At 38.7% G+C, this 27,094-nt stretch overlaps 1 protein-coding gene across 1 annotated transcript in view; it reads left to right on the top strand.

Moving 5' to 3' along the window:
• The window catches only part of LOC106154780 (uncharacterized), a 32,248-nt gene extending 5,894 nt beyond the window's left edge, over positions 1 to 26,354 (top strand). Inside the window, exons 3-42 of the mRNA XM_087013647.1 lie at positions 623 to 729; positions 1,200 to 1,392; positions 1,693 to 1,871; positions 2,258 to 2,423; positions 3,049 to 3,230; positions 3,446 to 3,602; positions 3,911 to 4,123; positions 4,485 to 4,576; positions 4,829 to 4,876; positions 5,365 to 5,484; positions 5,903 to 5,984; positions 6,363 to 6,484; positions 6,863 to 7,087; positions 7,367 to 7,847; positions 8,308 to 8,450; positions 8,595 to 8,828; positions 9,051 to 9,221; positions 9,498 to 9,652; positions 10,279 to 10,464; positions 10,810 to 10,954; positions 11,514 to 12,143; positions 12,494 to 12,611; positions 12,861 to 13,093; positions 13,455 to 13,629; positions 13,869 to 13,964; positions 14,137 to 14,718; positions 14,917 to 15,465; positions 15,868 to 16,136; positions 16,800 to 17,125; positions 17,427 to 17,613; positions 18,127 to 18,270; positions 19,952 to 20,137; positions 20,791 to 20,917; positions 21,477 to 21,600; positions 21,855 to 21,897; positions 22,180 to 22,210; positions 24,049 to 24,239; positions 24,509 to 24,617; positions 24,882 to 25,121; positions 25,615 to 26,354. Coding sequence (XP_086869773.1) covers positions 623 to 729; positions 1,200 to 1,392; positions 1,693 to 1,871; positions 2,258 to 2,423; positions 3,049 to 3,230; positions 3,446 to 3,602; positions 3,911 to 4,123; positions 4,485 to 4,576; positions 4,829 to 4,876; positions 5,365 to 5,484; positions 5,903 to 5,984; positions 6,363 to 6,484; positions 6,863 to 7,087; positions 7,367 to 7,847; positions 8,308 to 8,450; positions 8,595 to 8,828; positions 9,051 to 9,221; positions 9,498 to 9,652; positions 10,279 to 10,464; positions 10,810 to 10,954; positions 11,514 to 12,143; positions 12,494 to 12,611; positions 12,861 to 13,093; positions 13,455 to 13,629; positions 13,869 to 13,964; positions 14,137 to 14,718; positions 14,917 to 15,465; positions 15,868 to 16,136; positions 16,800 to 17,125; positions 17,427 to 17,613; positions 18,127 to 18,270; positions 19,952 to 20,137; positions 20,791 to 20,917; positions 21,477 to 21,600; positions 21,855 to 21,897; positions 22,180 to 22,210; positions 24,049 to 24,239; positions 24,509 to 24,617; positions 24,882 to 25,121; positions 25,615 to 25,640 — 7,787 coding nt within the window. The 3' untranslated portion in view covers positions 25,641 to 26,354. The remainder of the gene's footprint in view (positions 1 to 622; positions 730 to 1,199; positions 1,393 to 1,692; positions 1,872 to 2,257; positions 2,424 to 3,048; positions 3,231 to 3,445; positions 3,603 to 3,910; positions 4,124 to 4,484; positions 4,577 to 4,828; positions 4,877 to 5,364; positions 5,485 to 5,902; positions 5,985 to 6,362; positions 6,485 to 6,862; positions 7,088 to 7,366; positions 7,848 to 8,307; positions 8,451 to 8,594; positions 8,829 to 9,050; positions 9,222 to 9,497; positions 9,653 to 10,278; positions 10,465 to 10,809; positions 10,955 to 11,513; positions 12,144 to 12,493; positions 12,612 to 12,860; positions 13,094 to 13,454; positions 13,630 to 13,868; positions 13,965 to 14,136; positions 14,719 to 14,916; positions 15,466 to 15,867; positions 16,137 to 16,799; positions 17,126 to 17,426; positions 17,614 to 18,126; positions 18,271 to 19,951; positions 20,138 to 20,790; positions 20,918 to 21,476; positions 21,601 to 21,854; positions 21,898 to 22,179; positions 22,211 to 24,048; positions 24,240 to 24,508; positions 24,618 to 24,881; positions 25,122 to 25,614) is intronic.
• The last annotated feature ends 740 nt before the right edge of the window (positions 26,355 to 27,094 follow it).

Below are 27,094 nucleotides of genomic sequence, written 5' to 3'. Positions count from 1 at the left end.
TATAATAAAGATAACTCGCAAAAGGATCAAATAGTCAGTGCATTTGCCAAAAAAGGTGAACTATTGTTGAAATGTAAAAGAAAAATGTGAATGTCAAGTTACGGAATCGATTGAGAGATCAGTATGTCGTGTTTCTGCAATCAATACTGATCTTGCAATTATAGATTTCAAAACATAAATATAATGAGTTCACGTCATTCAAATCTTATCCGCATCTTTAAGCAGGTCAAAACACTCAATGATGTGACATGTCAGATGTACCTGTAGAAAATGGTAAAAGAGGAACATTACCATTATGATGTAACTGCGACACCTGAAAGGCGATAGTTGGAGTGAAGGGGGTAACTGGGGGTCATTGGGCCAGATTTTCTTCTGTCAATGTCCGGGGACAAATACGGTCAGATTGTCCGGAATTACATTCATTGGTGAATAGGGACATCTAAATTAAAAAAAAAAAAAAAAAAAAAAAAAAAAAAAAGCTAAGGCCACAGTGACACAAATGTTTTTAAATCATTACCATTATTGGAGGTCGCAGGATGTGATGTGGAGCAAGGCTATCATTTTTGCCTCAACTCATCATCACCCTTTATCACATCCACCAGTTAACTATATTTTATTACAGAGATTTCAGAAGTTCAGAACGCGATGCAGGTGGGTGGAAACACCACAGCAGTCGTTATACAGTGGAGTGCCCCAGCGACAGGAGCTAGCCTCGTGACTCAATACGTGGTGAGTTGTGACGTCACGCTGTGTTAGTTGAGATTGCGCAATGTGCTGATTGTGTTCGGTGAAAGTACACATATTGCGTTCACTGTGTTAGCTGAAAGGTACAGGTAAATGGCCACTACAAAATCAACACGATAGTGATGCTCGATATCCTCTTGTATAGTGTTTACCTGTACATTCACATTGAGCATGTACTTAAAACAACGTTAAACCTGTAGTTATCCATCAAAATATATCAACGGAGAATTTGAAACACTATAAGCATGCTCATTTCTTTTCATCAGCCGCATTACCTGCGCTCACGAAAACGTCTTATCAATTGGCACTAAGCTGACCTGACATTCAATCTGTTTTTTTTACAAGTATATTGCTTGAGAGGATCCGTTTCTTGCAAGACACAAATATAACTTCTGGATCTGATTAACACTGTTCAATATGCATGTTCACCTCCATGCCTAATGTCAATTTTTCAGGTGAACTGTACCCACTGTCTAGGTAACCGTCAATACAACTCGTGTGGCAGTGCCGTGGTGAACAGGATCGCTTTCAACGCTACCATCACCGGCCTGACTCCGGGCATACTTTATGCAATAGACGTGAAAGGCCAAGGGAGCATCTTTGTAGGCAACAAAACCACTGTGTTTGCAAATACGCTAAGCAACTCAAGTGCGTGTTTTAATTTAGATTTTTGTTTGGACATAATAACTTTTGAAAAAAATTGCAAGTCTAATGCGTTGCTTGTTTGTGCGTTTGTTTGTGAGTTAGTGGTTGAACTTACATGCAATTCCGAAACCCGTAGTTAATTACAGTATGTTGTCATTGTGATTCTGTTACCACTGTATAGTAAGAACCTTTCTTAGTCTAAAGACTTAAGCTGCTGCATGTCCAACTGTGTGTTTGTAAATTCATAACGTATAATATGGTGACTTAATTAACACACGGATAAATTAATTAAAAAATTTTCAGGTGAGAGCTGTAACCAGGTGCTGGTGGCGGCACCTGTCGCCTATTTCACATCTTCAAACTACCCACAAGTGTATGACAAGAACCAAAAGTGTTATTACTACGTCTCCATGCCCAGCCTACCTTATGGAAAAGCCAGGGTTTTCTATCATGGGCTGAACCTGGATAACGACACATTAAAGGTAATTAAATCTTAATACCTCAGGGAGTATATCAAACTGCAGGGAAATGCATATTAATAGCATCATCCATTCACCGGTTCATTTGAAATAATGCATTTTTCATTTAATTGTGAAGCCTGCAACCTCATTTTTTCAAGTCTTTGCATTCCGGGTTTGAATATTGCCCTGTTGTTGTTGGTGTTGACGGCTTATCAGCATGCTTATCATTGTTATAATAATAATAATAATAATAATAATAATAATAATATGATGATGATGATGTTGATAATGCAATAAAGAAACGAACGGTCAGTGATGCGGCGCTTAATTGAGTTTCTAAAGCTCTTGCCATCACCTTCCTAACACTGCAAACAGTACTCTTCAACTCAGTATTTTTCACGTTCCAGATCGAACTGGGCTACTGCGAGAGCAATAATTATGGTTGGACTTTAGAACAAAACGTGACCATCATAGAGGAGCAGTCCCAAATGGTTAGCCACTTGCTTTTGGTGGGCTACTTCACCGCTGATGGCTACCGGAATCAGGAACAGGGGTTTAATATATCTGTGAATGGTAAGGTGCTATCTGCATAATTGCTTACTGCATATTTGCATATCTGCTATTTGTATGAAAGTATGGAAGCAGATTTGACATTTTGCAATAATAAAATTTGTGAACCTGGCTGAGTATTCCACAGACACTGAGTGACATCAATTTCCAAAAGGTCGATCTAATCATTGGGCAGTACCGGTGCCTTCCAAGCTAAAAGTGCCTAAAATGTTTGGTCGAGTGGAAACAAAGACTGAAATAGTCCAAGTGTGAACCAGGCTTGTCAACTGGGCAAAACCTAAAATAGATTCCTATTGTTATACATCGCACCCAGCTTGTTTTTTCTTTATTCTCCTATCGTAAATAGACACACGAAAAGTAAAGTGAGATGGAGATGAGCAGCCCTGATACACGTAGTGTTGGAAAGCGTAATGGATATTTCTCTCGTTAATATACTTGAAGTGATGATAATGAAACGTGCATTGCCTATCAAAAATCCTACATCATTTGGCTATAAGAGTTTGTATGTTACTAGGGAATTTTATAGCCGCTCCGACAAGGTTATAAAATGCCCTTCTCATATTCACTCATGTTTACAAAAGCTTAACATTTTTAGTTTAACAGCCAATTCATTTTTGTTTTCCTCCAGCGTCCTATCAGTGCAATCACATATTAACAGATCCTGTTGGTACCTACTTGTCACCGGATTATCCATTTAAATATCCGACTGGTCACTCATGCAACACCACCATCCTGGGAGGCCCATATGCGGCATCTATTACTCTGACCGTCAACAGTTTTGAATACGAAGATGGCTATGATTACGTAGGCGTAAGTACATGGACAACCGTGTCTAATATCATTTATTCATTAATTTGTTTATGCCCAGTTTTTGAAATGCACTTATTTTTGCGTTTATTTATTTATTCATTTGGAATAAATTCATATATTTATCTGTATCCCTATCTATTGATTTAATTACCTTATTTATATTGAGGCCCTGGTAGAGGGTCTTTACTCGCCATGTATCAATTTATCATGTGCAGGTCTTTGGCAAAAACATTGGCGACGCAGGTTATACTTTTATCCAAAACTGCACCGGGGACACCTGCATCACGGGCACGTTAGATTACTCCGTGATTCTCTTCTGGTCCATATCAGACGGCTCCATTACTGCTGCTGGGGCTAACATTAGTTATCAAGGTAGGTGGCGACATCTATATTATTGCAAACACTGAGCCTCGATCTCTTCTAATTCATGATGAGCATCGTACTGGCGAAAGGACGAAACGATCGTGGCGACGTCTATTCTTATAGTAGTGTGTGGGTTTTAGGCGCTTACAGTATGTTATGATGCAATTAACAGTATTAATGCATAAAAGCAATTACAGGGACAAAATGTTCTTCGTCATGTATCACTACACTTCTGGAAATGCTGGACCCGCAATATAATATAATATAATATAATATAATATAATATAATATAATATAATATAATATGTATTAAATAGTGAACCTAATGACCACGACAATGGAGGACACCACGACACAGGAGATGACCACTACTACAGAGAGTGAGACGACAACGGTCAGGCAGACGACTACCACCGAGCAGACGACAACGCCCGAGCAGACGACAATGGCCGAGGAGACGACGACGACAACCTCCACTACAACTACCACGCCTCTCATTACCACAACACCCGTCCAAACTACAACAGCGAGTGAGTGGAATACTGTTATTAAGACATGTCGCCCATTATTCATATTTGATACACTCTTAATTCATAGAAGAAGCCTGTGTTCTCTTGTGATCAGTCGTCTAGCTGATATCTTATTTTCATTCAACAATTAACTACAGGGGATACAACCTTTCTCTCGACGGACCAATTACATTCAAGGTACTTGTCCGATGTTTGTGTCACAATTTCCTAAACTGCAAATAGAAAGATGTTATATGTTTAAAAATGTAATTTTGACTACGTTATGAAACATACTTTTCCAAAAGAAAAAAATCTAGGATATATTGGACACGTTGCAATGTTTCATCATTCTCTGATTTTATTTTCTGTATCTTCAATCAAGGCGCAGACGAAATGTTGGATAACCTGGACTCACTAATGGAGGACCCGGATGCTTTTGCAGACGCCGTACTAAACATTGGCGCGAGTTTAGCCGTAAGTTATGCCAACAACAGATCTTTCGACATTGAGACCGCGTTCACAAAGAATGACTATTAGCCCACAGATAAAACAGTAGCAGTCGAGTCAAAAGAACAAGTTCGCCTGCATTAAAACAGGTGGAATTTCTACTGTTTTCAAGCAAAAATGACTCCTTTGAATGGAAATATTAGTTTTGTAGCCCTCACTGTTATTATTATTATTATTATTATTATTATTATTATTATTATTATTATTATTATATTCCAGGGTTCGGGAGCTGGGAATGGATCCCAAAACTCGTCTGCGCTCACTCAGGTAATCATAAGCCATGTTGTTATTTAGCTCCTGTGTAAATATGGGTCACTCATCACCGAGCGTGCATGTATGTTGCCTCTTTGGGACGGCCGCCATATTTTCAAACAAAGCAGAGGAGCAGTCTCTCCCGTTAAAAGACCAATTCCCAAATTGTGTCAGAATTTCGATTATTTTTGTTTTACTTTTTCAAGTATATGTTGTAGCAGAAATTTTGACTCATAAGGAGTTATTCCATTTTTTTCAACTACGTCAGTCATAAGCATAAGAAGTACGACAAAGGTAAATGCCAGCCCCTTCTAATATTAACTTTTTACGGTACTCGTCTGCAACACGGGGGTCCTGCAAGCCAAGCAGCTACTTCAAATTATGTACATACATACATATCGACCTTGTTTATTTCTCACTTCTTCGCAGCTCAGAAACAAGGGATTCCACAATCGGAGTCACCACAGAAAACGCCTCGAAGTAAATTTTCTATTCTTTTTCAGAAACTTCTCAGTAACATTGAATCATTTGCGTCGAATCCAAATATAACGCTGAGTGTGGATACTATTGATAAGGTATCCAGCGGTCTGGGCAACCTGACATCCGTTGATGCATCAGCAGCAGTAAGTACCATAAAAATAAATACTAAATATAAATAAAAGATAAGTAAATGACTGGCAAATAAATTTATAAATAAAAGAAAAATAGGCAAGTTGAAGTAGATGTATGAATGATAAGATTAACTAATGTAGTATGTATTTGGTTAAAGGAACCATTGTTTGGGCAATGAATAAATACCTGTAAATAAATGAATCATGGATAAAATATCAAGTGATAAGTTGCTGTATTACACATTTTAACAACAGAGAGATGAAGTGAAAATATAAAGACATACAAAGAAAATACAAAAGCAATTTTGAGTTTGGACAAGTCAAGTTTAATTTTTTTTTCTGATTCAATCCTTCACTCTCTTGGTTGTATAAATGCGCCTTTAGGTATTTAACTGGTCAGTTTGATTGAACTGTTTAAAACATTATCTAGGATAAGCTCCTGGACGTCACCAGCAACCTGGCAGGGCGGATGGCGGGGCAGCCAGTGGACGCCGTGGCTAGAGTTGGAAAAAGTGAGTATTGGTTTCCCTTCATTTAAAAGTATGCATCCTATATTTATGAATACATTTCCACTTATCGTGTTGTTGATTCCTTTGTCTAAGCATTATGGTAATACCATTTTTTGTGGGTGATCTCGAAGTTAACCTTTTTAAAATTTTTATAAGTATTCTGTATAATATAGTATTCTGGCGTAAGCTATACATGTACATCTGGGGCGTTCGTATGAACATCATACATGTAACATCGGTTTACATTTCTGCACGTATCTCACTCTTAATTACGGTTGGTTTGCTCATTTTGTAACCGATTCAAGGGGAACGTATCAAATATAACGAATTGTGTTGTAAAACAGCCTGCAGCGCTATCCACATAATTGATATAATTGCCAGATTTCTTGTCGGCCATCGGGACGTCCTTGACAGCGACCTCTGTTCCAACCTCGGCACCGGCAGCTTCCGGTAATTCATCCAGCAGCGGCGGCAGCCAGATGTCAGAAGCCGACAGAACTGTGGTAAGATTGATTCGATATGATCATTTTCAAATATGTCATTCAACCAATAATAATAATAATAATAATAATAATAATAATAATGATGATGATGATGAATATACTAGTATGTAAAAAAACACAGATTCACTGTGTGGCAACACAAGAAACAGAAGAAAAGCAATACTGAAATAAGCGACGGTTGTAGCTAAAACAGAACCAGCAACTGTGTGGCATTTACAGTGCATAGAAATACACATTTTTTCTTGTAAAAACAGAGGCAATGATTGCTGGTCAGTTATCTAAAATAATGCAAAAAAACTGGTAGCATTCAAAATCAAACCAGTTTTGATTGATTTTAAGCCGTTTTGTCAGACTTAACTTTTTTTTAATTTTTACCAGGCTAAAGCCGCAGTAGAAAAAGCCAACCAAATATTGGAGACTGTGGCTTCCTTAGTGTACAGTGGTCTCAATGGGACCACGCCTGTCGTCATTTCCGGGGGAAGCATCAACATGGCGTTACAGAAATCAACCAGTGATGACCCAGCACAAAATGTCACTGCGCCCAATGCCAACGTTGCTATGCCAGGGGTCAACGCTGCGCCTGGAACAACACTGCTTACTAAGGTGGGGTTCGGAATAATTTAATAATGTGTTTGTGCTTGTTTTCAAATATAAACAACCATGTTTTTCTGATCTGGAATACCGTTTATAAATAAAATGTATAAACGCTTACGTGATTTAACTGTAGGAAATAAATTAATTTGGTAATCGCACAAGCTATATGCTCTTTTAATCTTGTTAAACATTCATAACACAAACATGCTATTTTAACTTGCACCGGGTATCAACATTGTGTATGTACTTCAGCATAAACGTAAAACAGTTTTTGCCTTTTTATCCCAGATGGTTATACACGACAAGCCCCCTCACTCCTATTCCGCTTCCAATAAAGATGTTAATTCGCCCAGCATCGACTGTACGATCAAAGATTCTAATGGAAACATAATGACACCAACAGAACCGGTGCAAATCGAAAGTGAAACCGGAAGAACAACTGATCCGGAAGAGATAGTCGTTGAAAACGGCAATGGCAGCACGTCATTTTTGGCTTTCACAATAAGTGACCCCCCAACGTCTTTGCTTGTCACCATCAACAGGCGCGGCGATCCAAATGACACGTACACCTTGATTGGCAACTTTAAAACAAAACCGACAGAAACCACGTACTTGTTTAAAGTTGTTGCAGACACACAGCTTTTAACAACTGACTACGGAAGTGCCACAGGGATATCAGTCAGTCTAGTCTCAAACAGCTACAGATTGTTCGTCTCTGCTAAGAACTTCGATGGCGCTGGCACCATGTACATTGGTGTTACCCAGGAAGGTAAGGTGAAAAACTTATTTGATGAAAGATGCTTGAATTACAAAACGTTTGGGAAGATGCTGTCAAAAAGGAAAGTAAGATACTTCTTACGGACAGGGAGAAAAGAAATTATTTTAAGAACTCACGAAGGGGGAGGGGGGTTGACTCCTCTACAACACTGAAGCAGCTTTGGATCTGGTTGTCTTACTTCAAATATGATGTTCATATTGATTCAAATATTAAGCAATATCCCTCTGCAATAGCTTACGCTAAAAATACATTGCAGGCTTATTTCATTTAATTGATACCATAGGAACTTATGCAAATTTACCCCAAGGTACTTTTAGCCACCGTAATGCCACCTCAACACATGCGGTCACTTGCCTGTTCAAGCTTCTCTTTTTAATCATGCATACGTACTGGGGTATAATTTTCAATGTATTTTAATTTATTTAATGCTTAAACACTTTGTACCGTGAAGGTCCGCAGGCTGTCGTATCTAGCAGCAGAAGACTTCTAAGTTCAGGGAACACGACCACCAACTTCACTGCGCAGGCGCTAACTATCGACGCACGCGTGTGGAACGCAACTACCAGCCAATGGGAAACGTCCACAGAGCTAGAGGTAACATGAAGACATACTTCATATTATGTTAAATGTCACTTGTCACAAAAAAGAATGGATTTGCATATCGATGTAGAAATTGTGTAATTTTAATATGGTATAGAGGCCTAATAAATAAAGAAACTGCTGCTTTCAATTTTACAGATTGCTCCCGAATCGACAGGTAGAAAGGTTGTCTTTAAGAGCAACTTCTTCGGATCATTCGCCGCCGGCTTATTTGAGCCACCAAACACTATCGACTTCGATGCAGTGTTCGCCAATTTTGGGGAGCGGCTGGCCGAGAATGCGTATGTGTTCGGTTTTCTGATTGGTCTAGTGGTTCTGTACATTATATTGGTCATATTTATGAGGAGGAGGGACCTTCAAGACAGAATACTGGTATGTAATATAATAGATAGAACAACAACAACAACAACAACAATATTATTATTATTAATAATAATAATAATAATAATAATAATAATTAATGTTCATATTATTAAATAGTTTCAATATGATTTGTCTTGTATTGAAATGAAACCCAAAATTGACAATATTTTAGAGCAACATGTCACGTTTTTTAAAAAAACTATTTTGAAAATCCATGTTCTCATATTTTAGTGGGCTTATGCACCGTTATCTGACAACAAGAAAAGTGACACTTATTACTACAGAATCAGCGTGTTAACCGGTCTGCGTTCGTCGCGCCATCTATCGGCCAATGTTTACTTCATACTCCACGGGGAACTCGGGAAGACAAGACCAAGAGTGCTGTCAGATGGACAGCGTAAGGTGAATTGATTATCTGATATCATAAAAATAAATACTGCACAATAATGATTAGTCACATCAGGATCTGGTAGTTTCATCTCAAACATTCGCCATCACATCAAGTATAAAACAACTAAGCTGTAACTGTACCATATTTTGATGATTGTGCACTGGGTTTGTGTTTTTATTAAACGTCTGAAGCAAACCCCAGCAAAACTATCCTGTGATAATACCGAACAAAGGCTATACCGTTTGCATTAAACAAGCGTAATTATACTAGTTACCTTTACCAATTAGTGTTTACAAAGTGGCACTACCAATAACTACATCATGGGCGTCCCCAAGTCCCTAGGAAAACTTACTAATATGCAGATATGGCATGACGGGAAGGGGAAAAGTCCCCACTGGCTCCTCAGAAAGATCATAGTCTATGACGTCACAGAGAAAAAACGGTACGTAGAGATTGTACGTTCTTAGGGTGCTTTCCCAGAGATTTAGATCGATCTAAAGAGTAAGATTTAGATCGACCTAACTCCCTGGGGGTTCACGCTAAATTGCAGTCAGCTGAGCGGGCACCATAGTTAATTACCCCCTTACAGCTTTATGTAGGCGGGACAGACGCTTAAGCCGGCCAAGCTGACAGTAATCTAGTGAGACTCCCCACAGGGATAGATCGATCTAAAAATCTATGGAAATGGGGTGTTAGTCTTTCTGAAATAGTCTACAGCTTTTTTAATATCTTTTTTTTTTGCATTCCGGTGGACTTATATATTGTTTTGAAAGTTATTTTTGTTCACAAACAATGAACAAGAGGCTGTCTCATAAGGTGTGGAATATTACTCGCTAGAGGGTGCCTTGGAATGACTTTGTGTCAAAAGATATTGAAAATAAATCAATGAATTATAAAAATTTGCTCACGATGAGAAACAAAACGAATTTACATGTATTTGTATGTTTGGACACATAGTTCCGCACATGTACTGTTAGATGAACGCGAGTCTGACAAGGAGACGCGGAGTATGATCTTAGTCTGAAGGTGATGATATGGTTTAAAAAGTTATACCTAATCCGTCTGCAGGTTCTTCTTCACCTGTGGTCGGTGGCTGTCACATACCAAAGGCGAGAAGAGGATCGAACGTCTGCTCACTGCACGCTCTGAAGATGAAATCCAGGAGTTCAACGAACTTTTCGAGGAAAACGCTTCCAAGAATTTCTTTGACGATCACTTGTGGATTTCGGTGTTCACTCGACCCACGTCAAGCAGGTAAAGGGGAAAGTTTAACCTAACACAGACAAGCAGAGGCAGATTAAGTCAAACCATTCATGTTTTGTCAATAAAAACAGATTCGTATTGTTAATCTGTATTAACTACAACACCAATGCAATATAATAATAATAATAATAATAATAATAATAATAATAATAATAATAATAATTTTAATAATTAGTAGAAAAAGAAGAATCTAAAAATGGATAAGGAAATAAATTGAAACTTGTTTGCGCAGATATTAAAATAAAAATCGCACAGGGCACGTTAAACTGTATTATCGAACACCGCTATTTATTAAAGTCAGTCTTCTCTGTGTGTCAATGTTCCAAATACCTTCAGGTTCTCCCGAGTGCAGAGGGTCTCGGTGTGTATAGCGATGCTCTTCCTAGCCATGATTGCCAACGCCATGTTCTTCAAGGGAGAGGAAGAGGGGACGTCGAGCAGCGGTATATCTCTGGGCCCCATCACCATCACTTTCCGCCAGGTAAAATGGCAGATTTAGAGAAGGCAGAGTTTATGCGCTGACGCTTAATTATACATATTTATTTAATGAGATGTGGATAACGAGAGAATATTACTTTGACTTTATAACGCGATTTTGTGAATTAATTTATTTATAACTGGGTTGAAGACGCGCTTTATACTTCGAAGGACTGGCCAGGAGAGTGTATTACTTCACAAATGGTCCTGCTGGCGGTAGACTGAAATTATTTTCTCTAAAATGCCCGCTAGTTCACGTTTGCTAAAACATTTATTAGTGAACGCTATATAGTGTAACTGTCTTAATATTTGCTGTAATATTCATCTGAAACATTGCTGTACAGGCCTCTTGGTAATATGAATATCGAGTATTGATGCCACAATGTTGAAATATCTTCCTTTCGGCGAGAAAAAAAAAGATTATGTCTGCAACTCGCAGCAGATTTGCAATGGTACTGTACGGAAAGTGCATTTCTGTTATTAAAACTGCTTTCTAGTATTAAAAAAGCAATTACTATTTTCTGAAAAATCATATAAATATAATTATCTGCTTCCGTCTCTAGGTCTATGTCGGCTTTATAGGAAGTCTCCTTGTGGTCCCCCCAACTGTCATCATGATTGAGATATTCAGGCGTGCCAAGCCAAGGGTTACAGACACCAAAAAATTTGACATTGAAGAGGGGCAATCGCGGTTCGGGACTGGGGTTGTCTTGAAGCCGGTGGCGATATCTTACGGCGTGCAGGAGAATGAGAAGAAAATGAAGGCGAAGGAAGAAAATGGTCTTGATTCTTATGGGATATGTAGCACTGAGTATGGAATAGCGTACCCTGAACGCATGATACCCGTAACGTACCGCGACACGTATTTTTCAGCGACCACTGACGACAAATCTGGTAGTCAGGTGACAGACGAGCTTCTGATGTCCTTGGCCATGCAACCCTTCACGAGGGGGAACTTCTTCGATGCGTTAGGGAAGGCTGATGCCAAGAAAAAGAAGGAAGCCTCCAAACCGCTGATGCTGCCTTGGGGCTTTATCATAGTGGGATACGTGCTTGTAATACTGTCTGTGGCGGCGTCGGGGTTCTTTACGCTTCTCTACAGCCTTCAGTGGGGGAAGGAGAAGGCGCTGGATTGGCTACTGTCCATGTTTTTCTCTTTCACACAGTCTTTCATCATCATTCAGCCGATTAAGGTAAGCAAGAATCGCTGCAAGGGTGTCATGTGTGAAAGATACCAGTACATTAATATAAGTGTGTCATGATATGTGCAAATGGAATTCTAATTATTGAGGCAAATACGTGTCGATAAAGTTTCGCAATTTTTGAAATATGAAAGTATTAAATGAGTATTCGGAAACATGTAGGTAACAAATTCATCGGTTGGTAAACTTTTCGTTGCCGACACAACATGTGGTACTCGTTTCTGCTGTAAAATCTGATTCAAAAATAGATAAATATTGTATCCTTGAAGAACTTTTAATATCCAAAGGGTTCAGTTCAAGTAGTAATATCTTCCTCCTCTCTGATGATGTGTATTTTGTAGGTGGTGTTGTTAGCAGTGGCGTTCTCGTGTATATCCAAATTACCGGCCGTTGAGGATGAGGACGACATGGACATGGAGAACATCGATGTACTGGTGTCACGACGAGGCTCGGGACCGGGTAAGAAAATACCTAGATGTACTACTTGTGTCATTATTATTTCTGCGTCTCCAATCGTTAGATTATTGCAGTGGGCAATTTTTGGTATTTGTTTTAATAGTAAAAGTAACATCTTGGAACAACTGACATTATAACTAAGGATTCAGGACGATTTTCATTTAAAGGCAGCTAGTCAAGTCATAGGACGGTCTTCGTGGTCCACTTACTATGTTTAATTACACATTTTTGGATATTTGGATATTTTCATAGTGACCGTATTCATACCGCATCAACTCGAGGAACCAGGCGACAACAGCGAGGAACTGAAGGAGAAAAGAGCGTCGCATCTTCGGGACAAAAGACTGATGGGGAAACTGCAGGACGTGGCAGTTCACCTGTTGCACTTATTTTTACTCATCGTCATCTGCTTCAGTAACCGCGATGACAACTTTTTTCTGCAAAACTACGCTGTGCGGACTGGTTTCGAAATGGGGGATATATCGGTAAGCCATTGGGAGCAAGTGCCATTGTTAGATCTCTGATAAATACGTGTTTTTGCATGCGTAACTGCTTTCAGTTTTCTTTGTAGCTAGAATTTAGAATAAAACAGTATGGTAAACGAGTGTGCTGGTTTGTCGCATTTGCCATACAAGTCGGTATTGAACACACTGTTGTCACGTAAAATAAAAATTATACGATTGCCTGTCTTTTTAATTGTAATTGAGGAAGTCAAGATAATTTTGGATATAACATGATTTTGGTTAATTAATTGTTTGTAAGTGTGATTAGGAGTCTTACGACACGTTTGAATATCATTTAAATACAGGTAGCATAACGTTCTTTTTTATTTTAATATTTTTGTAGTTTGGTAGCTTTGATGACATTTGGACGTGGTTAGACGAAACAATCGTGCCCGGGGTGTTCCCAACGACGCTGTATAATGGTGACACTCTAGACGCCTACGAGACTCAGTTCATACGAGATCTAGCGGGACTGAGACTGGGCCCATTGCGTCTGCGCCAAGTGCGCGTCAGAAAAGGTAAGTCATACGTTGTTGTTAGGATGTTATATTTTGTGAAATGTTTTCATATGTTGCAAGGTTTTACAATTTTGGTATTGTTACCTTAATTTGCCCTCACAGACAAGTGAACATAATAGGACTGACTGAAACATGTTGTTCAGTAATTGTAAATGTGATATTGAGTACTCGATTTATATTATTATTTTTTTATTATTATGTTGCTATTGTACCATATTTTGCAATGCTTCTATCGCCAGGGGGATGTTCTGTGGTAGAGCCCATGTACAAACTGACTAACTCTTGTATCCCGTACTGGGAGGACCGCTTTGAAGTGAGACACAACCACACGGAAGGTAAATGCCATCATCTCATCTTCTTATAGCATTTTAAAAGTAATGGGAAATATAAAAACAAAGACTCAAAATTTCTTTTACATTGTAGTTCAGGCTTCTGTTGCTTTGCGATACATTATATTAGTTTCATTAGCATTTATCAAAATAAAAACCGCACTGTGTTTCTTTCAAGAATGGGACATATTCAACCTTACTGCTGGACACACCATGCCACAGGGATTTGAATATAAGGTTCAGGACGGCCCAAACGACTTTTGGTACAGCGGTTTATTTGGTTCATATCCCCCTAGCGGATATATAGTGGATGTCTCCAGCGCGGCCGCAGCGACAGCCACATTCACAAGTCTCAAAGCCAACAACTGGTTGGACCGTTCTACGAGGGCTGTCTTCGTGGAGTTCACCATCAACAACGCGTTCGTCAACGTCTTCACCATGGTGAGGGTCGCCATCGAATTCCCCGTCACCGGTGGCATGATGGTGTCGGCCACGCAGTCAAGTTTCAGACCTTACCCGTACGTGGAGGCATTCGACTTCGTTCTGCTTCTCATCCAGATCATATGGGCAATCTTCGTGATCTATTTCTTCGTGAAGGAGTTGATTCTGATGTTCAAGATGAAGTTGCAGTACTTCTACAGACATCTGTGGCACGTCCTAGGCCTCTGTGACTGCATAATGGCGTTCCTAAGCATGGCTTTCTTTGTCCTCAGGACGGTGTACCTCGTGGAAGTGGTCGAGGAGGTCAAGAATAATATTGGTAAGTTTTTTGGTGTTGATCTCATTTTACCAAAAAACATTTGCCGTGTATTACAATATCATGCTTAAAGGGGTTCTTACTTGATGCTTATTTATTTGCCTAGCATCACTTGGGTATCTATGTGATCTAAGTAGTCAGAGTGTTTTCAGCATTTTATGTCGAAATTATATATTCCGTGATGTTACTTTCATTATCTAGGTAAGTTTGTACCTTTCGATCGAGTAGTTCTTTGGGACGACGCTTACAGTACTGCCATAGCCTTGGACTTGTTTTTGGCCATGATGCAGCTTTTTGCTCCTCTCTCCTTTAGCGAGAGTTTTGCCGTCTTAAAGTCCATCCTCAAACGGAGCTTTGGAGAGGTCATGAACTACGTCGGGATATTCGTCGTTCTCTTGTACAGCTTTAGCGCGGCGCTAGTGATAGAGACCGGGGATTTCACTACCTCTTTCAAAGAAATACCCGAATCTATGTACCGTCTATTTGGTGCCATGTTGGGGATTCTAAAATACGCTGATCTCCGGGAGCAAGACTCTCTTGTAATGATCTTAGTGTTCGTTGTGTTTGCAATGTCGATGAATTTCATTTTGTTGAACATGTTTATGTCTATAATCAACGACACTCTGTCGGACGTCAAAGAGGACCCTACCAAGCAGGAGTATGATAGGGAGCTGAATAAACATCTGATGGATAAGATAGGCGCTCTGTTCACCACTAAAAAGGCTGAGAAAAAGACGGTCAGATTTGGACGTAAGTATGTGTAAAACCTAACAAAACGTGTTTTAAGCCATTTGAGTAATGTGTCAATTCTTTGGTGGGGTGTGTGTGTGTATGTGTGTGTGTGTTAGATGGGGGTTATGAAACTTTCAGAAATGTGTGACATTCACTTTTCTATTATGCTGAAATACCTTTGTTTTTCAGTTGTTTACTTCAGGTTATTACCACTCTTATATCGGTTGTGAAATAAAATATTGGGTTGACGTATAGGTATATCCTGTTAACCGCACTTCTTACCCTTGTTAATGCAAACATGATGTTTTTTTTTTAATTATGGCAAGACATATTTGATTTTTTGTTCTTTTGTCTAAAATTATGGTAAAAAGGCTTTTATAACATTATCATTAATGGACAGACATTTTATCTTATTTGCAGTAGCAGGGTCGACGGAACCCCTGACTGGTGCCGAAGTGAGCGTTGACGAAACCTCACCAGATCCAAAGGCAGATAACACGGCGGTAAACCTCCCATTGAGGCCGTCTTCTGTGCGGCTTTGTCTGTCACCTAGCAACGGTCCGATCGCCGAAGAAGACCCGGATATGGTGAATAGTAAACTGGGGACGTCTTATTTGACAGCAAAGTATTATCTGCAGGAAGACACGTATCTACAGTCTGTAAACGTGGGATTGGATTTAGCCTATTTGGTGAGTTAGCAAATGCCCGTCAGACAACCAATATCCGCGTGCGCTGATCAATGATAGAACATTATTTTGGCTATGCCATCTGCTTGGCATCTTTTAAAGCCCTATATGAAGGTCTCAGTATAGTTTGATACACGTAGGTTCAAGTATAGTGTCTGGCAGAACGACGATTTTCATAAGTGTGTCATTATCTTGATAAAACCTAAAGGAATTCATTGCTGAAATATGGCCACTGGCCCTTCTAAACCATACCTGAGGTAAGTAAAATAGAAGTATGCCAGGTACCGGGGTAAAGGTATAAGGTAAAGCTAGGATTGGGTTGACTAGTGCAGGAATTCAGTGACATGTATTTTGATGCTGCTGATACGTTTGTCTTATTGCTCATGTCTACCTCACTTTTAAAAATACTCTATTTATTCAAACCAACAAGATCTCTGGGTTATTATATTTTATCTGAGTGTATAAGCAAGCCGTTACCAATTTTTGCTGCTATACAACACCATGTGCAATTTTGGATTTTGGATGTCTTTTTACAGCATGCGTATAAATAAGGTGGTGTGTTAAGGTCATGCAGTATATAATGGTTATCGATATCTCTTTAGGTTTACTTTCGAATTCTACTTCATACTCATTCTACTTCATTCTACCTCATTAATTTTCTTGCAGATGGAGAAAACAGTTAACTGGGCCATCCAGAGTCTGGAGGAAGAACTAGGCGAGACTAAACCAGAAGGATCAGAGGTCAAACCAGAAAATAAGTCCTTTAAAACGACAGCACTAAAAATGAAGAAAAGCGTCTTTGACATCACCAAAGAGCTCCAGGCGATGCAGAAATCCCTTCTGAGAATGGTCAGGAATGAAATACGGAGAGTTTGTCGTGACAAGAGTATTATGAAGGAGGACAGAGAAAAAGAGGTGGTCCGTCGTGTCGTTGCCAAGTGGCACAACATGTCCCAGATGGAAGGCGATCCAGATAGCTGGGAAATGATATGGTAAGACTTCCGGTCTGCATGCTTGAATTCCAGTTTGTTGCATTAAAATACCACGAAAATTAAATTAAACCTGTGGGGTTTGGTAGGATACAGATGGATTTTCGCCTCAATTTGTTTGTTTTGTTTGCCAACAAAGTTAGTAGTCTTTTACCGCTGCCACCCCTGCTCCCAGGAAAAAACCTACAATAAAATACAAAAAAAAGAAAGAAAGAAATAGCTTGTAAAGAATGATAACTGAAAACGAATAAATAATAAAATCTGCTGTTTCATTCATGTTTTTGAAACATTTTTCTCATTCCAGTTTCCGATCCACCAGCCAAACGTTGCTCTCCATTGTGAAGGCAGTACCAGGCACTTTGGACGGCGAGGATATCTTGTGTGACGTAGACACCCCCAATAGTATATTGAACAAGGTGGGCTGTGAGGACGTCAGATACGTTATGGGGGCACTCATTGCCTTCGAACCACGCGGGCAATTTGAATTGGAGGTAGGTGCATTTAAAGACACATTTATTATTAGGCAACAGTTCGGTCATCTGGTGCCTTTAAATGTGTGCAATATGCGTGCTTGCTCATTATTATATAACATGCAGTTGGGTTTTCCAAAAATTTTACGTACAGTGCTGTCCCTAATAGCGATGACGGCTTGATTTTTAAATATTTGTTTTAGTATAGCTTGGGCTCGAACAATGAATATGGAATGAAAAAGCTAGAAAATATTTACACTGTGTTTTTATTTCACATGTATTTCGTCTAATTTAGTTGCAATGGACGCGAATTGTTTTCTTGTGGCCTATTTAATTAGATATAGCTGTCATGAGTTTAGTTTATTCTTGTGAGTGTTGCAAGTAACAGATAACACATATGACAATTTTTGCATGCTTCATTATTTCTATATTATTTGATGTCCTCGTCATTTCACAGGCTGTCTAAAATACAAGTATGAATGCAATTTGCTTTGCTATCATTACTGATAAAGAGTTTACTTGGTCCTTTCACAGAGTGACATCATAATCGGCATACCAGTTGGAGATCGTTTATTCTCGTCAGCTCCCGAGATATCTCTGCGCGTGTCTTATGACGTCAATGGTAACCAGTGGGAAACGGTACCCCACACTGTTAAAAACTACCGGCTAGAAGGACAGGTATATTCGTAAAAGGGTTGCTAGTAGTTATATAAACAATCTTATTGCATGGTGTGAAGAAACTTTATATTGTAACAGAAAGAACAATCTGAGCAAATCAGTTAGACAGATTTAGTCAAAATGTTTAAAACCGAGGATGTAATAAAGGGAACCGGAGAAGATCAGCATTGGTCAGAATTGTGCCGGAAGTGACGTGCAGTGGTGTTAGAAGCGAAGCTGAGTGGTCATTTTAACATAGAGGTGAACGGCAGTGAAAACGGGTTGTCAGAAGAAAAAGAAGTTTTCTAAACAACATGGTAAGATAACTCTCCTTTTTTACGCATTTTGGGCAGAGAATACTTGTAGAAATAATAGACGCATGATATGAAAACGTGACACGGAACTTGAAGGTGCAAAATCGTGCTTAATTTGCGGTCAACTTGTTTAGAAATAAATGCTGCGTCGACCGCCAGCGCGACAAAAAGCGTAAAGGGGAAATAATTCCCGGGAGTCTATAAATCGTTGTCATGTGGAAATTTGGCATTAATATAATCCGATATGTCCATATCTAAGTATTTTTGGGTGTTTTATGGTATGGGCTGCAATTACAACGATGTTTTAGAGGTCTTGAAGGACCTTGTGAAAACCAGGAAGTAGTTTGTAACTAACAAGTGCAATGTACCGATCTCCGACTGCTGTGCACAGCTGTATCTTTTTTTTCAATATATTGACGAATTTTTAGATCTTTATATGTCCATCTGGCATGAAATTCCACACACATGATCACACTGATACACCTTTTACACTGGGGTAGGCATAAATCAGTGACGAATGCCAAGACAAAGGCGATTTTGCACCTTCAAGTTCCGTGTCACGTTTTCATATCATGCGTCTATTATTTCTACAAGTATTCTCTGCCCAAAATGCGTAAAAAAGGAGAGTTATCTTCAGGGCCGTAGCCTGAGCAAAATGCCAGGGGGGGGGGGCAGTAAGCGGACACGAGGGGGCAAAGCCCCCGAGGGGGTGGGGTGGGTGTGGAAAATTTTTAAAAAACTGTATGTATAATACTGCATTCTGGTGCATTTTAACTGTTATTTATTGCTCAATCAGAAGTCAAAAATTGTGGGTTCATTTTGCCATTTTGCCATATTTGCGCCTCAAATCCCAGGGGGGGCAGCTGCCCCTCCTGCCCCCCCGGAGGCTACGGCCCTGATCTTACCATGTTGTTTAGAAAACTTCTTTTTCCTCCGACAACCCGTCTTCACTGCCGTTCACCTCTATGTTAAAATGACCACTCAGCTTCGCTTCTAACACCACTGCACGTCACTTCCGGCACAATTCTGACCAATGATGATCTTCTCCGGTACCCGTTATTGGATTAGTTAATTGCATAAACATTGTACAGGTATTTTTGAAATTGGTGACTCCCGTTTTCATAAACAAAAAGGATATGAAAAATGATGCTTTTTAGAATCTTTGTCATACGACACATTTGTATGATTCAATTTGCAATAAACGTGAATCACAAGTTTTCTGAATGTTAGAAAAAATAAATGAATGAAAAAGATCTGTACGCTTTTGATGTACTTCAAACTTCCATTGATTGATGCCGTAACTTACTGAGATCAAGATTTGTCATATTTGGTTAAAGATTGTTATATCTTATGAGACATAAGACATTCATATTAATTTACAATTTCAGAACTACGTAGTTGTTCAGGGTCGAGTCACCCGATTACCACGGAAGGCCGCCGCGGTGGCGCTACATAAACGAACGTCACATAAAATCTCGCCAGCAGGGGGCGTTGTAACCACGTCAGATTGTAAAAATCTATCAATAACATTCGACGTAGATACGTTTGAAGCGACATCTACAGTGTCACTGCAGGTGAGTTGAACACAACTTACAAATTGCTGTATGATACATCACATGAACTTGACATTCGCTGCATGTTTAGAAATTACATAAGTAGACGATTTTTCTCCATTAGGCATAGGTTTGTAATAAGTTATTGGATAAATTTGTTTAAGTGTACATGCTACCTGTGTGTTTGAAATAAAACCGGATCTGTTTTGACCATACTCCAAAAAGTAAAATCTACCGCGGTGCTTCAAAATGCATGTTTCATACATTTAAGTTGTAATTAAAAATTCTTATTAGGAGTACTGGTAGCTCTTTGAGTTTTGATTTCTATATTTTCTCTTACTCTTATATATATATATATATATATATATATATATATATATATATATATATATATATATATATATATATATAATAAAAAGAAAAAATGAACAGCAACTTTTTTGCCCCGACCGAAGAAAGAAAGAAACCGGTCGGGGCAAAAAAGTTGCTGTTCATTTTTTCTTTTTATTATATATAATATTACTCGTACAGGAAAAACGTTTTTACTTTTAATATATATATATATATATATATATATATATATATATATATATATATATATATATAGCAAATACACAATCGTACCGAGGTAACTGGTACATGTATACTGATTTATGTGTGCGTTTTATTTCCAGGTAATCAATATAACAGACCACCAGAAGAGGAAGACGTATATTGCCAGTGACACCTTCAACTTAACCACTTCTTTACCCGGACAAAACATGATCAGTGTGCAAATTCCCTTTGCCATTACGATAGAAGGTATGTGTTTGTTTGCGGGCGTGTGAACGTTTTTGTGCGTGCGTGTTTGTGTGTGTTTGTACGTGCGTGCGATTTAGCTTATTGATACTGCTTCCCTTCTTACTAGTTGGTTGTACCACAGTTATAAACGTATCCATATATATACATATATAACGACGTCCTTTATTAAAGCACATGGTGTTATAGCTGCATTTTTATATTTAAGTTGGTTATCCCTTGTCACTAATGTGATCTAAATTTCATTTCATTTGACTTTGTCAGCAATTTAATTTGAACAGTTTCAAATTGTCATTATTATATTCCGTATGCCAGAATACTAGTGTATACAATATTTTTTGTCTAAACTGTCTACTCTGCAAGTCAGTTTTGTTTCTAACTTTAAATGTCTGTTCATCGTGATATCGGTGTTGCTGTATACGTATACGTTGCTCTCATATGTCTTTAAACTGGCAAAAAATTCTATGTCACACGTTATTTTTTGGTTTGTTACATATTTTGCAAGTTTACAAGGCTGATCAAGATTTCATATATCGTCGAGTTTTTTTTTTTTAAATTGTAGAGGACGAAGAGATCCGGGTGACAACAAAGTATGGTGACGGCCATTGGTACGACTCCGCCATCAGTCATGCAGTGACGCCAGATATGCCGTCCATACGCTGCTTGCTACGGTTACCAACGCCAGAGTGAGTAGAAAATACAGTGGACTCTTATAACTAAAAAATTAAAGAATTAGCTCTGCGCCAAGTACTAGTGCTGAATCGTTTTCACAGCGGAAATGCCGGTGTGGACAAATTGACTGCCCATATGGCAAAGATTCTGCTCTCCATTAGATTCGATACAAGTAAATGTATCAGTGGATGGATCATAGACAGCTATGCACGGTCTTTTATTAAAGAACAAAACATCTAACATAACTTGTGCTGTGTTTGTATTTTAGGGAGAAATTGTGGTTCAGATTAAGGAAGACTAAAAACATTTGGGTAAGTACTTGAGTGTGATTAAGTTTTTCAGAACTAAATTATATCGTATTGCAAATCAATACTGGTCACGTGTATCCTTAAATGCTGTCAACATAGAGTATATCCTGTTAAAAACAACACCAAATTATCACCTACAGATAGAATACTCTTGGTGGCTTACTGAAGTTATATCAGCGCAGCATTGATGAGTCGTGACTTCACTTTAACGTCTATGAATATGATATTCAACGTGTGCATACGTTGCTTTCACATTTGAAATAAATCGTCTCTCTCCTTTTGTAGGCAAAGAGGGGTCTGTCAAACAAACGGGAAAGTAAGTTGCCTACGTTTTGAGTATTGCTACGAATCCTTCATTATTTTTATTCCTCTATTATATAGTACCATTATAGCGTTTGTAGAGCAAATAATTTTATTTGCTTTTAATTGCATAGTGATTGCGATCTTGCAGTCAGTAGCGATTTAAAATAAGTTTGTTTGTGTTTGTAGAATCTTCCTCGTAGTTTAGAGGACTGTGTGTTGTCAAACCGGATTAAAATCCCTAATAAAAAGTTAACCAACCAACAATATCGGAATGAAAGAATTATACTGATTAGTCGAAAACATTGCGTTCGGCATATATGAAAGTTACATGTAACTTCATTTACAAAAGGAACACATGTTAGGCTACATAATTTTTTATGATTTAATCAATTGTATTTAATCATTCACTTTATCAAAGTGCGCAACGGTGAGTGAAATTTCACGAATATTGCACGTTTACAAGTCGATGTGTTCTGGCCGCATGCCTTACTGTGTTCATGTGTGCTTGTTCATTAATGTATGCTGATATCCTTAAAATACAGCATGGCATTTGTATTGCAGCAGTTATTTGCAGGCGTGTTTCGTAAGTCTGCATAATAAAGTATCATCAAGATATCTATCTTCATTAAAATTACACAAATTAATTTCTCGTTAATTCCTCCCCCACCCCTCCGTCCCGTCCCACTCTTTCCGAAAAGGGAGATAGACACATGTAGCACTTGAGTGTCAAAGAGAATAAAGGTAATGGATAAATGGATGAGGTATTGTAACCCCCCTTCTATCCCCTCTACCCCTTGTACCATGGCCACCGCATCGCGATATTGTAAATCAGTCGGGCCGGCATTTTTTATCAAGCTTTTTTTTGCTTATATTTGCAAGAACTTTCATACATGCATGCAGCGTGCTTGAGGTGCGACGTTATTTTCCACTTACTTCTTTGCATGTAAGCACACTTTTGCATTTGTCAATTGGCTGGCTTATGTATATGGAGAGATTTAATACCTTAGATTTCAGATCAGTCACGGCTTATTATTAGCTGTGTATGTACCAATATATGTTTACCTCTCCAATTTCATTTTGACTGCTTAATTTGGCTATATTGTGAGGAAGAAAAATAGTGCTGTTCTTTAAAGCATGCGCCTCTGCACACAATTCAGAATAAAGAAAACATACATACTCGGTATCTACATAGGCCAGCATGTACATACAGTACCTGTACCCTACAGTTAGCTCGGAGTTTTGTCGCTGATCATGTGTAATTCACCACTCCACGTAGTATGGATGTTTAGAACTGTTCATGTTTTACAATCTTCACTGCTTATGACAGAAGAGAAGAAAATTAGTAGCTCGATCCTTGCCTTCACGGTAGAAAATGCTCTTTTACGGCGGTTTAGAGAAGGCTTACACACTCAAAAATTTTCCTCGTAGATAATATCTGCTTTGATAATGGAAAATCATATTTTGGTTGGTCGCCTCCTTTAAATATAAATATTGTAACAATAAAGGTAAACCTGGAAGACTAAATAAATTTAAATTAAATACACTTATAGTCCCAGCAAACACAGAACGTTATTATAACGTTACCATAACGTTACCATAAAGCTTTTTTTTTATACAAACCGTTCTGGTAACGCTATATAATAACGTATTTGCTGGGAATGGTGTTTAAATGGACATGGAGTATGGGATGTATTTTGTGAAAAGAATAGGCATTTCAAATCGAAATGAGTTCTGGGGCATTACTGAAGCAAATATTACAAAGCTGTTCTATTTATTTATTTATTTATTTGGAATAAATCCAATTAACACGATTCTCTGAACAGAGGTATTTCATATATATTCGTGTTCTAGATGCAATCACAGACGAATTCCTCTTGGAGCTGGCCCCGATGCTCGGTAGTGACTGGGAGAAGTTGGGCAAAGAGCTGGGTTTATCTTCGCACAGAGTTGCCCAGATAGCGAAAGCCGACCCTGACGACACCTCGCGGGCAGTGGTGGTATTGCGGAGATGGTCCCAGAGCGTAGCGATTTCAGTTGATAAGGTTTGTATCGCGGTGTTCTTGTTCTTATTTCATTAATATAGAGCAGTTTCCATAGGAACGTTACTCAGTGTAAAATTGTCTCGCTTTGACACCAAAAATTCCAGTTGTCTTTGATCCTAATGTTATCCACGCCGTAAAGCTGTGCACAGCGTCATTTTCAAGAAAACCGTAATATAATTTTAACCCACCTATTTCTTCCCCATTCACGCAAATGGAATTAAGGCTACATTCCAATTATTTTCCGACTATTTCATGCTTCACCCGTACAGGCAGCTGCCTTGCAAAAGATGTGCACCAAGATCGGCCGACCTGATCTCGAGGCTCTGGTCCGGAAGAAGGTCCAAGAGTTCAAAGCCCACATGCTGCGTAAAGTACAAGGTATGTATAACTTGGTTTGTTTTCTTGTGTTAAGACCAAAGTACATAAAATGTGTGAAATTACACTGCAGAAAGGATAAAAGCGAAGTTTACAGTATAAGAACAAGATAATACAACCGTTTAACAGCCATAAAACCTTTTATGGATAGATGCAAAATGCCATCTCTTTGAGTGTAACAGTTGACGTCAATTACCTTATTCTGACTATTACATTTGAGTCCAAACTGTAATCTGAGTAACCGCCAGCACTCTCTCTCACCCCTAGATCTAAACCTGGTGAAAGCGTTCAACGTTTTGATACGTAATACTGCGGTGGTGGCCGGGTGGCGGGACGTGGCCCTAGAGCTCAGCGTCCCGTTCGGCGAAGTGGAGAAAATCGCCAACTCTCCGCTGAACGACGACGAGAAATGCTTCAAGGCGTTGATGATGTGGAGAGAATCCGGTGGAGCGACATTGGAGGGTTTACAGAAACATTTGGAGAACTTGAATCACAGACAGGCAGCAGGTTGGTGCACGTGCACCCAGCAGACAAACGACCTTGATTCACTGTTGAATCAACGTAAATTTTGGTGGATCAACGTTGAATCAACGTAGAATCAATGCCGTTTGCCTGCTGCTGGGTGGGCGGTTGTGATTGCGTGGCAATTTACGATGCAATCACATCAGGCGCAAGCACATCTAACACAATGACAGGCGCATACCCACGACCTGAGGAAGCACACGTGTCACACCTAACAAAATCACGACTAACACAACCGTAACTAACACCATACCACCACCACCACCAATATGAAAAGTTAGAAAAAAGTGAAAATAAACGAACTTGTTGGTAGAAATATTGCATTCATTGTCTTCACGAAACTGAATAATACACGTTATTCACCAATGCTTATTTACAGCGTCATACTTGTGAAACTAGTTTTTTAAGAGTTCACGTATATTTGAACGGATGTTTAAGTTACCAAAACTTTGATAATTTTTATGTTTCATCTTTTCAGAAAAACTCGCCGATCTACATGTATAGTATTACTGTGACCAGACCCACAGCTGACAATATTACCTTTGCGACCTTTCATCATACCTGTCAGTACAGAAGTGGAGTTCAGCTCTTTTACAATACGCTGTTGTTCGTTTATTCCATAGTATTATATTTAACACAAAGTTTCATTTACCAATAGCTGTAGAAAAAAAAACAACTGAGATTTACTAGCCAATATTTCGTCTGCTGACAGTCAGACTCCAAAAGACAAATGCAACTGTATTTGTTTGTCATACACACATAGATCATGGAACTGTTCAACAAACATTCATGTTGGATTCATCTTTGACTCATTCTTAGACATGCGGTTAATAAATCGCGAGATTTAATAATGCGTGGTATCAGGTTCTGACAGATCTGATCATATCACAGGACTATGAGACAGTAAATACACCAAAGGTACTGTATGACATTTTTGTTTTAAGTTGAAGTTACATTCTACTGCTAAATGTACAAACAGGTAATCTTTAACTTAGCGATAAACTGTGAGTGCCTGTTCACGCGTTGATATTTCACGCATTTGTAGTGACAGCACTTGTATTGTAGTTGTTGCAATTCATAAAACATTCCTCATAATATTTTCCTTGCCATACATTGACCTACTCTCACATATACTTGTACTGTACTATAGAATGTTTTTTTTAAAGAAATCGCCGTTTGTCCATCAGTTGTTATAATTTACATTTATATTATCAAACAGTTTTTGAAGTATAGACTATTGTATGTCGACGTCAGAAAATATATTTTGTGCAAAATAGCATTCATATCTGTGTAAACACGTCATGTAAGTAATTCCCACACCGTATTCTACATTCCACGAGTCTTTACAAAGATTCAAATGGTGTTGATTAAATCCAATAACAACAACTTCCCACCAAAGTGGTACAAAATGATAACTGATTCGGCCACATTGATATAATGGAATAACTGTATTTGCAGTGCAGCCAATGGTTTGTACATGTGATCCGAGTATTAATTCAATCGTAATCTTCAACGCCTTTATCTGACACTTAGAAAACCGAAGTTACATATAGCTTCTCACACAAACATGTATTTGTCAAGCTTGGACCTCGAGATACCAGCAATGAGTGTTTATTCCGTGTATTGTTAGTATATCAATTTGCACTTGAATAATTAGTTAACGCTGGACATTAAATACACATGTAGCGTGTCGTTGGAACTGAAAAGATACACGTTTCTTAACCTTTCAAGTAGTGCGGAGATAACGATACATTTGGAGAATACCTCCCCCCCCCCCTTGCATATTTTCTTAAGAAACATTGTGTATCTGCTTGTGTTCCTTTTAAATGAAAACACATTCCGGGAAGTTATAACCGGTATAATGTGCATGATACTTCATAAGGTTGAAATAGAGTGAAAAACGTCACAGCAATACATATTTGTGTCTATCAATTTCTATTTTTTTTTTCGTTACAACG

This window comes from Lingula anatina, chromosome 5 (genome assembly GCF_051362555.1).
Source record: "Lingula anatina isolate TDL-2025a chromosome 5, LinAna3.0, whole genome shotgun sequence".
Lineage (NCBI taxonomy): Eukaryota > Metazoa > Brachiopoda > Lingulata > Lingulida > Lingulidae > Lingula > Lingula anatina.
Note: the sequence above shows the minus strand (reverse complement) of the source record. Positions and strands in the feature narration are given on the sequence as shown.